The sequence below is a fragment of the Bufo bufo genome, chromosome 5 (genome assembly GCF_905171765.1).
Source record: "Bufo bufo chromosome 5, aBufBuf1.1, whole genome shotgun sequence".
NCBI lineage: Eukaryota > Metazoa > Chordata > Amphibia > Anura > Bufonidae > Bufo > Bufo bufo.
Window position 1 is genome coordinate 166,385,312 of NC_053393.1, and position 12,290 is coordinate 166,397,601.

General features: G+C 41.3%; 1 protein-coding gene across 1 annotated transcript in view; it reads right to left on the reverse strand.

Annotated features, from left to right (window-relative positions):
* MYOM1 (myomesin 1) overlaps positions 1-12,290 on the reverse strand; it is a 132,055-nt gene that overhangs the window by 13,753 nt on the left and 106,012 nt on the right. The window contains 4 exon segments of the mRNA XM_040431899.1: positions 2,668-2,727; positions 9,823-9,967; positions 10,274-10,410; positions 12,183-12,227. Coding sequence (XP_040287833.1) covers positions 2,668-2,727; positions 9,823-9,967; positions 10,274-10,410; positions 12,183-12,227 — 387 coding nt within the window.

Consider the following 12,290-nt stretch of genomic DNA (forward strand, 5'->3'; position numbering starts at 1 on the left):
TGGCAATGCGCCAAAATTGAGCACCGTGTGTCTCTTAATAATTTGGCACATTTCAAACAAGGGAATCTGATTACTAAGTCTGGTGTCTGAAATGACAGTCCTAGTAAATCAGCCTTAGTGCCCAGCTATTTAAAGGAAATCTGTCACATGAATTAGCAATATGAAAGTACAACTATTGCCATGTAGAATAAATTCTGTTCTGTTCTTCTGGCTTTCATTTTCGCGTAAATCCAAATGTTGTATTATGCAAATTAGGGAGTAAGGTGCCCAGAGGGGCGTTAATATCCTTCAAAAGTGCCCAGTAACGCCCCCTCCAAGCCCGCCCTCCTTTAGAGCCCAAGAACGCCTCTTCAGGGCTGAAACTAAACGCCCACACCAGCACTGTTTGCTGCTGCCCCCCCCCCCCACTACTTCATAGAGGCGATGTAACTCCACCCACATTTTCCTTCTACAACGCCACTCATATCGCGCATCCAACGCTGAGAAATCTCGCACAGGCAGTTCGTGGTACTGCGCCTGCGCGAGATTTCGGCGTTGGATGCGCCCATAAATATACAGTGTGTCAACATGACATTTGCAATACCAACATGTGAGGGCCCTGTCCAGGTAGAAACATTCTAGCAGTGATGGCTAACCTCCGGCACTCCAGCTGTGGTCAAACTACGACTCCCAGCATGCTCCATTCATTTCTATGGAGTTGTGAGAACAGCCAAGCAAGTGTACATCTTGGGAGTCATAGTTTGACCACAGCTGGAGTGCCGGAGGTTAGCCATCACAGCTCTAGTGTATTAAGTGCTCCAGCTTCATACATATATTTCATTTTATGTACGCAGGTCATCAAAATCAATACTAAGATTGCATAAATGACTTTAGCATGTGTGTCTGCCCTCTACTGGCTGTTGTCAGTAGGAGTGTCATACTATAGGTATCTTAGTACTTCTAGGTATACTGGGAAAGCTTTTTAGGAATCCAATGAAGAGTAATATTATGTATATATTTCATGTAAATGATTAGCAATGTGTTTTAATTTGCTTTTGGGCTTTGTGTCTCTTGCAGCATCTTCTCCTGGTCAGAGTAATCTGGTTGTGCAGAGTAAGTACCATCCTGTATAATATCAGTTTTTAGTGAACAGTGAATCAAAAATTTGTTGCTAATACGACTATTTCATGGGATTTCATAGGTATTCCTGTTTGTACTCTATAGATACTGTGTCACAAGCATTAAATTAGCATCTGAACAATGACTTTTTTTCAGACACACACTGACACACACATATAGTCCATACCGAGGTTTTTACCTCACAGACATAGGCCCCTTTCAGACGAGCGAGTTCCACGCTCCGGACTTGTAGCATAAGTATGCAGCAGCTCCCGTCCTGACCTCACAGCACTGGCAGGGTCGCATTGTATTGGATAACACTGATATAATGCTTTCAGTGTTATACAATACATTCCAGACCTCTAAGGGTTACATAGCATCATAAATCAATATAATGCTATGCGACTTCAGCAGTGCTGGGAGGTCAGTACGGGTGCTGCTGCATACTCACGCTGCAAGTCCGGAGCATGGAACTCGCTTGTCTGAAAGGGGATATACCCATGCAGGCAATGGAAAATAGGCGTTCTCTTGTTACATTTTTTCCACGTTACACCTCATTGGATATCTTATGCTTTTAAATCCCTGCTCTTTGGGTCCACCATGGGCCGTGATAAAAGGCTGCACAGCGCAAAATGTGAAGCCTGGAGGACACCATGAGGACATTTTCAATGTTCATGTATTAAAAGTTACATTTTATCTAAAGGCGCTGGATCCTGCAAAGTTTTTGCTTTGAAAATTATGGACAGTGTAGCGTACACAGCAAGAATGCTACTATAATGGGGCGGTTCAGACAAACTAATATTATAGGGGGGTGATCCAGATTAGTCAACAACACTGATGTCATAGGTGGAGTCCAGACTACTTTAAAGGAGTTATCTCATGAAGATATCCCCTGTCCATAAACCTGCATGGTAAGTTTACCAAGTATTTAAGCCCTGGAAAACCCCTTTAGGCTCTTTCAGATGGGGTCATATGCAAGTATTTTGTGAAAAAGGAAACCCACCATAATGGGGTATTCCAGTGCAATAAAGATGTTCCATGGCCTTAAAATGGTTAAAAAGCTTATACTCACCTTTCCAATCCCCTGCTACTGCTGTTCTGATGGTGCTTGGGCCCTCACTGTGCTCCACTTCCTGCTGACGTCCCAACACAGCAGGAAATTGGCTGGGAATGCCACTCAGCGAATCACAGACCAGACCAGTGCTCCTCATCCCGTTTTCTGTTGTGTGAGGATGTCAGGAGAAAATGGGGCGCAGGAGATTGGCGAGGTGAGCATAAACCCCTTCATTTTTTTTTAACCATTTGATGGCCGTGGGACATCTTTGTTTGTCTTGGAATTCCCCTTAAAGCCTACACAGTGAAACAATTTTAAACTCTATGTTTAATATAAAGTTATATAATGTATAATATAAAGAATGAAGAAAAAATAAAGCCCCCAGAAAAAAACTGATTTTTGCAAATGTTAAACATCATTATAAAACTCTATTAATCACATTTCCAGCAAAACAGCACTTTGCCTGCTATTGTGTCGAGACTTCACTTAATGATTTTGGGTAATGTATTACCTACCTTGTTTCCGGATCCATTCATGTCTCTGGAATCTGGCTTCCTTCTGCAATTTATCAAACACTATAAAAGGGTAAAAAAAGGCAAGGTTAGAACAAAGCACAGAGACGTGTATACATATATATATATATATATATACACTCACCTAAAGAATTATTAGGAACACCATACTAATACGGTGTTGGACCCCCTTTTGCCTTCAGAACTGCCTTAATTCTACGTGGCATTGATTCAACAAGGTGCTGATAGCATTCTTTAGAAATGTTGGCCCATATTGATAGGATAGCAACTTGCAGTTGATGGAGATTTGAGGGATGCACATCCAGGGCACGAAGCTCCCGTTCCACCACATCCCAAAGATGCTCTATTGGGTTGAGATCTGGTGACTGTGGGGGCCATTCTAGTACAGTGAACTCATTGTCATGTTCAAGAAACCAATTTGAAATGATTTGAGCTTTGTGACATGGTGCATTATCCTGCTGGAAGTAGCCATCAGAGGATGGATACATGTTCTCATTCTGTTTACGCCAAATTCGGACTGTACCATTTGAATGTCTCAACAGAAATGGAGACTCATCAGACCAGGCAACATTTTTCCAGTCTTCAACAGTCCAATTTTGGTGAGCTTGTGCAAATTGTAGCCTCTTTTTCCTATTTATAGTGGAGATGAGTGGGACCCGGTGGGGTCTTCTGCTGTTGTAGCCCATCCGCCTCAAGGTTGTGCGTGTTGTGGCTTCACAAATGCTTTGCTGCATACCTCGGTTGTAACGAGTGGTTATTTCAGTCAACGTTGCTCTTCTATCAGCTTGAATCAGTCGGCCCATTCTCCTCTGACCTCTAGCATCCACAAGGCATTTTTGCCCACAGGACTGCCGCATACTGGATGTTTTTCCCTTTTCACACCATTCTTTGTAAACCCTAGAAATGGTTGTGCGTGAAAATCCCAGTAACTGAGCAGATTGTGAAATACTCAGACCGGCCCGTCTGGCACCAACAACCATGCCACGCTCAAAATTGCTTAAATCACGTTTCTTTCCCATTCTGACATTCAGTTTGGAGTTCAGGAGTTGTCTTGACCAGGACCACACCCCTAAATGCATTGAAGCAACTGCCATGTGATTGGTTGACTAGATAATTGCATTAATGAGAAATAGAAGAGGTGTTCCTAATAATTCTTTAGGTGAGTGTATATATATATATTGTGACACAGTGAGGGGTTGTGTCTGGCAAGACAGGTATTTTCCTCCTAACATGTGCGGCTGGGCTGGTTTCCAGCCAGGTGAGGTCAAATCCCGGACCGGAGTTTAAGTACCGGTTCGGGTTTTGGCAGCACCTGGCTGTCCTTAAATAGGCAGTTGGGATCAGAAGAGATGTCTCTGTTTTTGGGGATCTGAGGCTTTTTGCTGTGCTGGAGGGCTGAGAGCCGCACGCTGGGGAAACAGGCCCCCTAAAGCCTGCTGTGGACTACTGGAGGCAGAACTGCCAGCAAGGTGACTTATGTTATATGAACTTTCCATTGTTTGTGAATTAACACCAAGACTGCAAAGTTACATGCTGTTTTGTGCGATTGCCTCAAGTGTGAATAAACACTGACGTTTTGAGTTAAATACTTGTATTTTGCCTCTGTACTGCGCCCGTTTACCCTATCTACCAGAGCGAAACCCCACTATATATATATATATATATATATATAATAAAAAAAATGAAAAATTTTTAAAACCGGGCAGCACTCCTTTAGCGAAAAAGTAAAAAAACTTTTATTCACCCATGTGGAAAGAAAGCGACGTTTCGGCTCAACACTAGAGCCTTTCTTTCCACATGTTAGGTCTAGTGTTGAGCCGAAACGTCCCTTTCTTTCCACATGGGTGAATAAATTTTTTTTTACTTTTTTACTACTGGAGTGCTGCCACGGGTGTTTGGGCACTGCACCTGTGCTTTTTTTGGACTGTGCTGCCGCTTTATATATATATATATATAGAAAAATAAATACACCGCAGCACGTCCATAAGGTGAAAATGTGGGATCCTTTATTCACCCAAGCAGCGACGTTTCGGTCCGCTTGCTGGGACCATTTTCAAGCAATGCATCAATTACAATTGTGGGTGTTTATATAGTCATGTCACATTAACATACATAAGTGATACTTAAGCAAAAAGTGAAAAATAAATACAAATCAATTCATGTTGGTACATCCGGACATCATATCAGAGAAACAACATAGCTCAATGCATGTTTACATATAACTCTAATATATGGAACCATCGGTACAACAAATATATACTTATTATAGTCAAGTGATAATTTACAGTGAATAATTGTCACCTGTGTATGCAACATCATAGGAGGGCCGGGCATGGAATCAGGCGAGCTCAAATTGCAGGTGGATACAAAATTCCGTGATGTATCTCGTGGATACGGCGTCCCGGAAGTGGATGTGCGCATGTCCATGACGTCACTAAAGGAGCGGTCACGTGTTCACAATAGTGTATCACATGGCTCTCACGTCATAGACAACAATGATGAATGAAGCGCTTCAGCGAAAATGCAAAATAGTATATGAGACCTAACATAATACAGGATAATCTGCCAAGGGTGCACAGCCGGATGATCTCAAAAAATACCCTTCGTATCTACCTTTTGTGAAGTCAGTACCACAGTAGGTAAAATCCTTAATAAACACTGGCCAATTTTAGGCACTGAACACAAGAATATTCCTGAATTTCGCAACAGACCTATATTGTCATATAAAAGAGCTAGTAACCTTAAGGATAAACTAGTCAAAAATGACATAGGCACACAAAAGGGTTCACATCAGTTATTTCTAGCTCCTAAAAAGTGTGGCAGCTATCCGTGCCTTCACTGTGTAAATTGCAAGTACATGGTGAAGGGACGTGATTTTACTCATCCAAAAACTGGGGTCTCATATTCTCTCAAGTTTTATTTAACTTGTGACTCCAGTTATGTTATATATGTTTTATGGTGTCCTTGTAAGCTTTTGTACGTAGGGGAGACTACATGTGATTTCAAATCCCGGTTTAATCAACACCGTTTTTCAATTCGAAAAAAACGGAAGGATTTGCCAGTCTCACACCACTTCGTGGACATGGGCCATGGGGAGAGTGATCTAAAGTTTATGATCATAGACCATGTCCCATTGCCACGCACAGGAGGCAATCGTATAAAGATCCTCAAAAAACGTGAATCAGAGTGGATCTTCAAATTACAAACTATCAAACCAAGTGGTTTAAACGTGGAGTATAAACCATGGCTGTTCATATGATTGCATATATTTTCTTGTCCTTGTCGGCATCAGTAACGAGAAATTTGGTATGTTTTTATTCCAATATATTTGGATAATATATTTTTTAATTCACTTTTTTATTTCACATACAGGACCTGTGGATGGAAGGGCCTAGCTCAGCAGGAGGCCAGATGTTTTGGATACGTGCGGTTCATCCCGAATTTTACTATGTTTACTACAGTATTCACATTGATGCGCTTCTGTATGCGTTTTTTTCCTTATTAACTCTAACTAATTTTGGATGTATTCTGCCAGTTAAGGGTTAATATAGGGATAGTTAGGGCAACAGCGGCCGCTGTCCCCCTCCCCCTGTTTGCACATTCCAGATGATGGTGCATCGTATGATAGCACATCATCTGGCTGTGCACCCTTGGCAGATTATCCTGTATTATGTTAGGTCTCATATACTATTTTGCATTTTCGCTGAAGCGCTTCATTCATCATTGTTGTCTATGACGTGAGAGCCATGTGATACACTATTGTGAACACGTGACCGCTCCTTTAGTGACGTCATGGACATGCGCACATCCACTTCCGGGACGCCGTATCCACGAGATACATCACGGAATTTTGTATCCACCTGCAATTTGAGCTCGCCTGATTCCATGCCCGGCCCTCCTATGATGTTGCATACACAGGTGACAATTATTCACTGTAAATTATCACTTGACTATAATAAGTATATATTTGTTGTACCGATGGTTCCATATATTAGAGTTATATGTAAACATGCATTGAGCTATGTTGTTTCTCTGATATGATGTCCGGATGTACCAACATGAATTGATTTGTATTTATTTTTCACTTTTTGCTTAAGTATCACTTATGTATGTTAATGTGACATGACTATATAAACACCCACAATTGTAATTGATGCATTGCTTGAAAATGGTCCCAGCAAGCGGACCGAAACGTCGCTGCTTGGGTGAATAAAGGATCCCACATTTTCACCTTATGGACGTGCTGCGGTGTATTTATTTTTCTGGTTGTTTGACACTGTGGTCGAGTGTCGATACCGCTGGCACCCAACATTTGCTACTAGGAGTGCTGCCCTGAACCTTCATCTATTATATATATATATATATATATATATATATATATATATATATATATATTTTTTTTTTTTTTTTCTTTTGATCAGAGAAACAATGGAGCTGGACATTCCGTGTTAGAGTAGGTCCCACCTGATAAGAAGCTACCTTGTCGTCTGGTAGGTGGGCCCGACATATTTTTGATCAATAATATGCGCTAAGAGCTTCTTCACTGCTTTGCAGTAACTATATGGCGTCATGTATTTGACCCTGTTCACACATTCACCTGTTCACTTAGTCTTAGCGCATATAGTGGTGTGCTGCTACTGTTTTTTGTTTGCTGTATTATTGCCGGGTAGCTTGCACCTGCGATTTGTCTCAGGAGGTGCTGTTCCGTTTTTTGTATATATATATATATATATATATATATATACAGTACAGACCAAAAGTTTGGACACACCTTCTCATTCAAAGAGTTTTCTTTATTTTCATGACTATGAAAATTGTAGATTCACACTGAAGGCATCAAAACTATGAATTAACACATGTGGAATTATATACATAACAAACAAGTGTGAAACAACTGAAAATATGTCATATTCTAGGTTCTTCAAAGTAGCCACCTTTTGCTTTGATTACTCTTGGCATGCTCTTGATGAGCTTCAAGAAGTAGTCCCCTGAAATGGTTTTCACTTCACAGGTGTGCCTTGTCAGGTTTAATAAGTGGGATTTCTTGCCTTATAAATGGGGTTGGGACCATCAGTTGCGTTGAGGAGAAGTCAGGTGGATACACAGCTGATAGTCCTACTGAATAGACTGTTAGAATTTGTATTATGGCAAGAAAAAAGCAGCTAAGTAAAGAAAAACCAGTGGCCATCATTACTTTAAGAAATGAAGGTCAGTCAGTCAGCCGAAAAATTGGGCAAACTTTGAAAGTAAGGGCTATTTGACCATGAAGGAGAGTGATGGGGTGCTGCGCCAGATGACTTGGCCTCCACAGTCACCGGACCTGAACCCAATCGAGATGGTTTGGGGTGAGCTGGACCGCAGAGTGAAGGCAAAAGGGCCAACAAGTGCTAAGCATCTCTGGGAACTCCTTCAAGACTGTTGGAAGACCATTTCAGGGGACTACCTCTTGAAGCTCATCAAGAGAATGCCAAGAGTGTGCAAAGCAGTAATCAAAGCAAAAGGTGGCTACTTTTAAGAACCTAGAATATGACATATTTTCAGTTGTTTCACACTTGTTTGTTATGTATATAATGTTAATTCATAGTTTTGATGCCTTCATAGTCATGAAAATAAAGAAAACTCTTTGAATGAGAAGGTGTGTCCAAACTTTTAGTCTGTACTGTATATATATATATATATATATATATATATATATACATATAAATAATTTCCAATGCATTAAAAAAAAGGCTGTTGAGAACTTTACCCCAATGGGATTCACATCTGCTAAGCATTTTTCAAAAATAAAATCTGATTTCTTTCTGAGTTCCTCTTTATACGTCCTAATGCACACGGCCGTGGAACACGGACATGAGCTGTCTGTGGTATCCCGGCCTGGCATCCTGCTGACAGAGCAGGAGTGTACGGCGTCATTGGTTGCTATGACGCCGTGCGCTTCATGCCGCCGCTGTCAGCAGGATGCCAGGCCGGGATACCACGGACTGCTCACGTCCGTATTCCACGGCCGTGTGCATTCGGCCTTAGGGGAAAAATGGCTGTAGTACAACAAATCCAACACAGTGCCATGACTGCCATTACAAACGTGTGATGGCAATGTGATCTATGATATGAGATGAGGAGCTAATGTATTGTAATTTCATCCAAACTGTATTAAAGAAGTTGCCACTAATATAAATGTATCCCACACAACAGATATCGATGTTATATCACTTTCCTCAAATGCCACAATTTATCAAAAGTGCCTTATTCTAAAGTTATTAGCCTACCATTGCACCCTGTGTCAGTTTTGATATTCAGTTGCTGTAGTTTATGTCCTGCATTGAAGCCTTGTAATGTAGGAGAAACAAGTGTCGTTGGTAAGAACAAGGGGCATGGTTAGTGTCACATGTCCTGCTGATGTCATGACATCTCACTGCCCTAAGGCATGATGGGACAGCAGACACATGAAAAACCAGGAAGTAGGATTCAAGCATGGGGGATAAGAGAGAACTGCAAATGAGATAAATAAAAATAAAAAAATCCAAGCAGGAACGTTAACTAGAGCAATTGCTGAAAATAAACCTTAGAGTGAAAGGTAGTTTCTAGAACAGCCCCTTTAATTGTCACTACAATAGTACATTTATTTGGCTTCCTGGCACTCTGCTGTTTGCTTGAGAAAGGCTCAGCTTTTCTGAGAGATATAATATTTTAATTGTGTCTGAATTACAACTGTGTGATAAATGATTCACAAACATCGATCATAGAACTTAAAGAGAACATGTCACCATGAAATACAGTACAATCTGCAGGCAGAAAATTATAGAGCAGGAGGAGCTGAGCAGATATATATGGTTTTGTGGGAAAAGATTCAGTAAAATGTGTAATTATTACATTTATAGTGACAGCTCTCAGTTAGATGTTAGATGTGTACTAATAAACCCTCGCCGTGTAATGAGAGCTGTTCACGGGGGAGGAACTTAGATAAAGCAGAGATATAAATGTATAAATCACAAGTTTTTTTGAATCTTTTCCCACCAAAATATCTATCAATCTGCTCAGCTCCTGCTCTATAACAAGCTCTGCCTTTTGGGGTGACAGGTTCCCTTTAATTGTAATGTGACCAGAGCCTTATACAGTTGAGTCATACTACAAACTCACCATCACCAATAAGGACCAAGCTAGACTGGTTTGTTGCTTTTCCATCTTGCAGCTGGAAGGTAAAGGTCCCTTCATCCTCATCCTCAAGCTTCTCCATAATCATCTCTATAATGCCAGTCTTACTGTCCAAGTTCATCTTATATTTCTTTGAAAAGGAACAGAAGAGTAAATTTTATGTCAATATATAATATCATATTTCCTATAGAAATATGTATATACCCAGAGGAAATAGATACATCTACATACATTACTAATATACAATATCAAAATGAGCAGTGTGCATGCTGGTATAATGTGATGTCTCCATTACCATTATACTGTGTGTTGCTACTATGTATGCTATTATGGAAGTGGGAAATCTACAGCATATAAAATATATGTATCCTAGCTGCCACAGCATGCTTTTCATTTTAAGCAATAGTTTGACATCTTCTGATGTCTTCTAGCTTACCTCCCCATGTTGAATCTCCTTATTATTGAACACATAGTTGACCTTAGCACTACCAGAGAGTTTCTCAGCTTGCATCCAAAAGCGAACTTGTCCCTTTTCTAAGATCTCTACAGCCAAGCCAGATTTAAGTGGAACAACTGTAAAAGAAGATTTTAAATTAAATATGAGGTTCAGAATGGGGTAGCATGGGCCTAATGATTCTGAGGATCCACCCTTCACACATATAGAACATTCACTTTTGGTTTTATCATAATCTTTGTTGTCTCCAATTCAGTAAAGAGACCCTGGTGGCAAGTGACTAGCTTCAATGTCAGCTCTAAATGGAGTTGTCGCAGTTCTGCTGCACTTTTGGATCTCCTTTGTATATGAAGCCCAATATAGTGCCAGAGCTTGGACTTAGTTCTGTGCCAGAGCTTGGACTTAGTTCTGACACAATAATTATCAATAAGCCCTTCTTACACAATTTTTGGAATTAATACATGTATACCATGCTTTCTATGATGAACTTAGGTGTAACTTGTTTCCCCTAGCTCTGACAACTGCTTCTCTCTGTAGTTCTTCAAAAATCTGCTAATCTTGGTAACTTTGGTAAAACATTACTGACTTTTCTATAAGATACTGCTAACTTAAAGGGAACTTGTCACCCCAAAAAACCATCCCAAGCTGCCAACAGTACCTGAGAGTAGCCAGCAGCATATTTCTGATGATGCCTTTCTTCCTGAAGGCAGCTGAAGCAAAAGCTCAGAAAATGTTTCTTTATCCCCGGCTGGCGCGCTTTTCTAGTCAGGCTTGAAGTCACGGGGGCAGCGGCCTCCTTGCTTTAAGTCACGGTAACCACGCCCCCTTCCCTGCCCCTTCCCTGTGACTGACAGCGCTTATGCACGAGAGTTCGGCTGCCTTTTCCGAACAGCCGGCTGTCAGTCACAGCGAAGGGGCAGGGAAGGGGGAGAGGTTACCGTGACTTGAAACAAGGAGGCCGCTGCCCCGTGACTTCTAGCCTGACTAGGCAGGGGATAAAAGAACGTTTTCTGAGCTTCTGCTTCAGCTGCCTTCAGGAAGAAAACGATCGTCGGAAACATACTGCTGGCTACTCTCAGGTACTGCTGGCAGCTTGGGATGGTTTTTGGAGGTGACAGTTTCCCTTTAACTGGCATTTAAAGGGCATCTGTCAGCAGATTTGTACCTATGAAACTGGCTGACCTGTTGCATGTGCGCTTGGTAGCTGAAGGTATTTCTGTTGGTCCTGTGTTAATATGTGCCCGCACTGCTGAGAAAAATGAACTTTTAATGTATGCAAATGAGCCTCTAGGAGCAATGGAGGCTCTGCTCTCTCTGCAACTGCCCTGCCCTCTCCACTGTGATTTACAGGACCAGGCAGGCATGATCATGTTTACTCTGCCTGGTCCTGTCAATCAAAGTGCAGAGGGCAGGGCAGTTGCTGAGAATGCTGACCCTCTACGTGTAACTGTGACGCCCCCGTTGCTCCTAGAGGTTCATTTGCATATATTAAAACATTATTTTTCACAGCAATGCAGGCACATATGAACATGGGACCAACACAGATGCCTTCAGCTGCCAGGAGCACATGTAACAGGTCAGCCAGTGTCATAGGTACAAATGTGTTCACTCTGAGATTGTGTCAGCGGACAGCAGCCTGTAGTGAAGTGATGGGTCACAGGCTGCAGACTGCTGTAAAAGAGCATTTATTCTACCGTCAGAATCTGCTCTTTATTCAAATAGCTTAATTTAATAACAATGTATTAGGAAATATTGTGCTCATATGTGCATTTAATGGGTTTATTTATACTCAATAAAAAATCTTACATTTCTTGCAGTATGTATTACAAAACCAAAAGCAAGAGCGAATGACATTGTGTTAGGCTTTGCATTGCTAGAATACTTTAATTACCTGGGTATTTGCTGTCATAGCTGAGCTGCAGTAGACGCTTGAGCTCTGCAGGGAGGAAACAAGTGTGATGAGTTTTACATGACATCAGTCTGTAAACAGACAATGGTC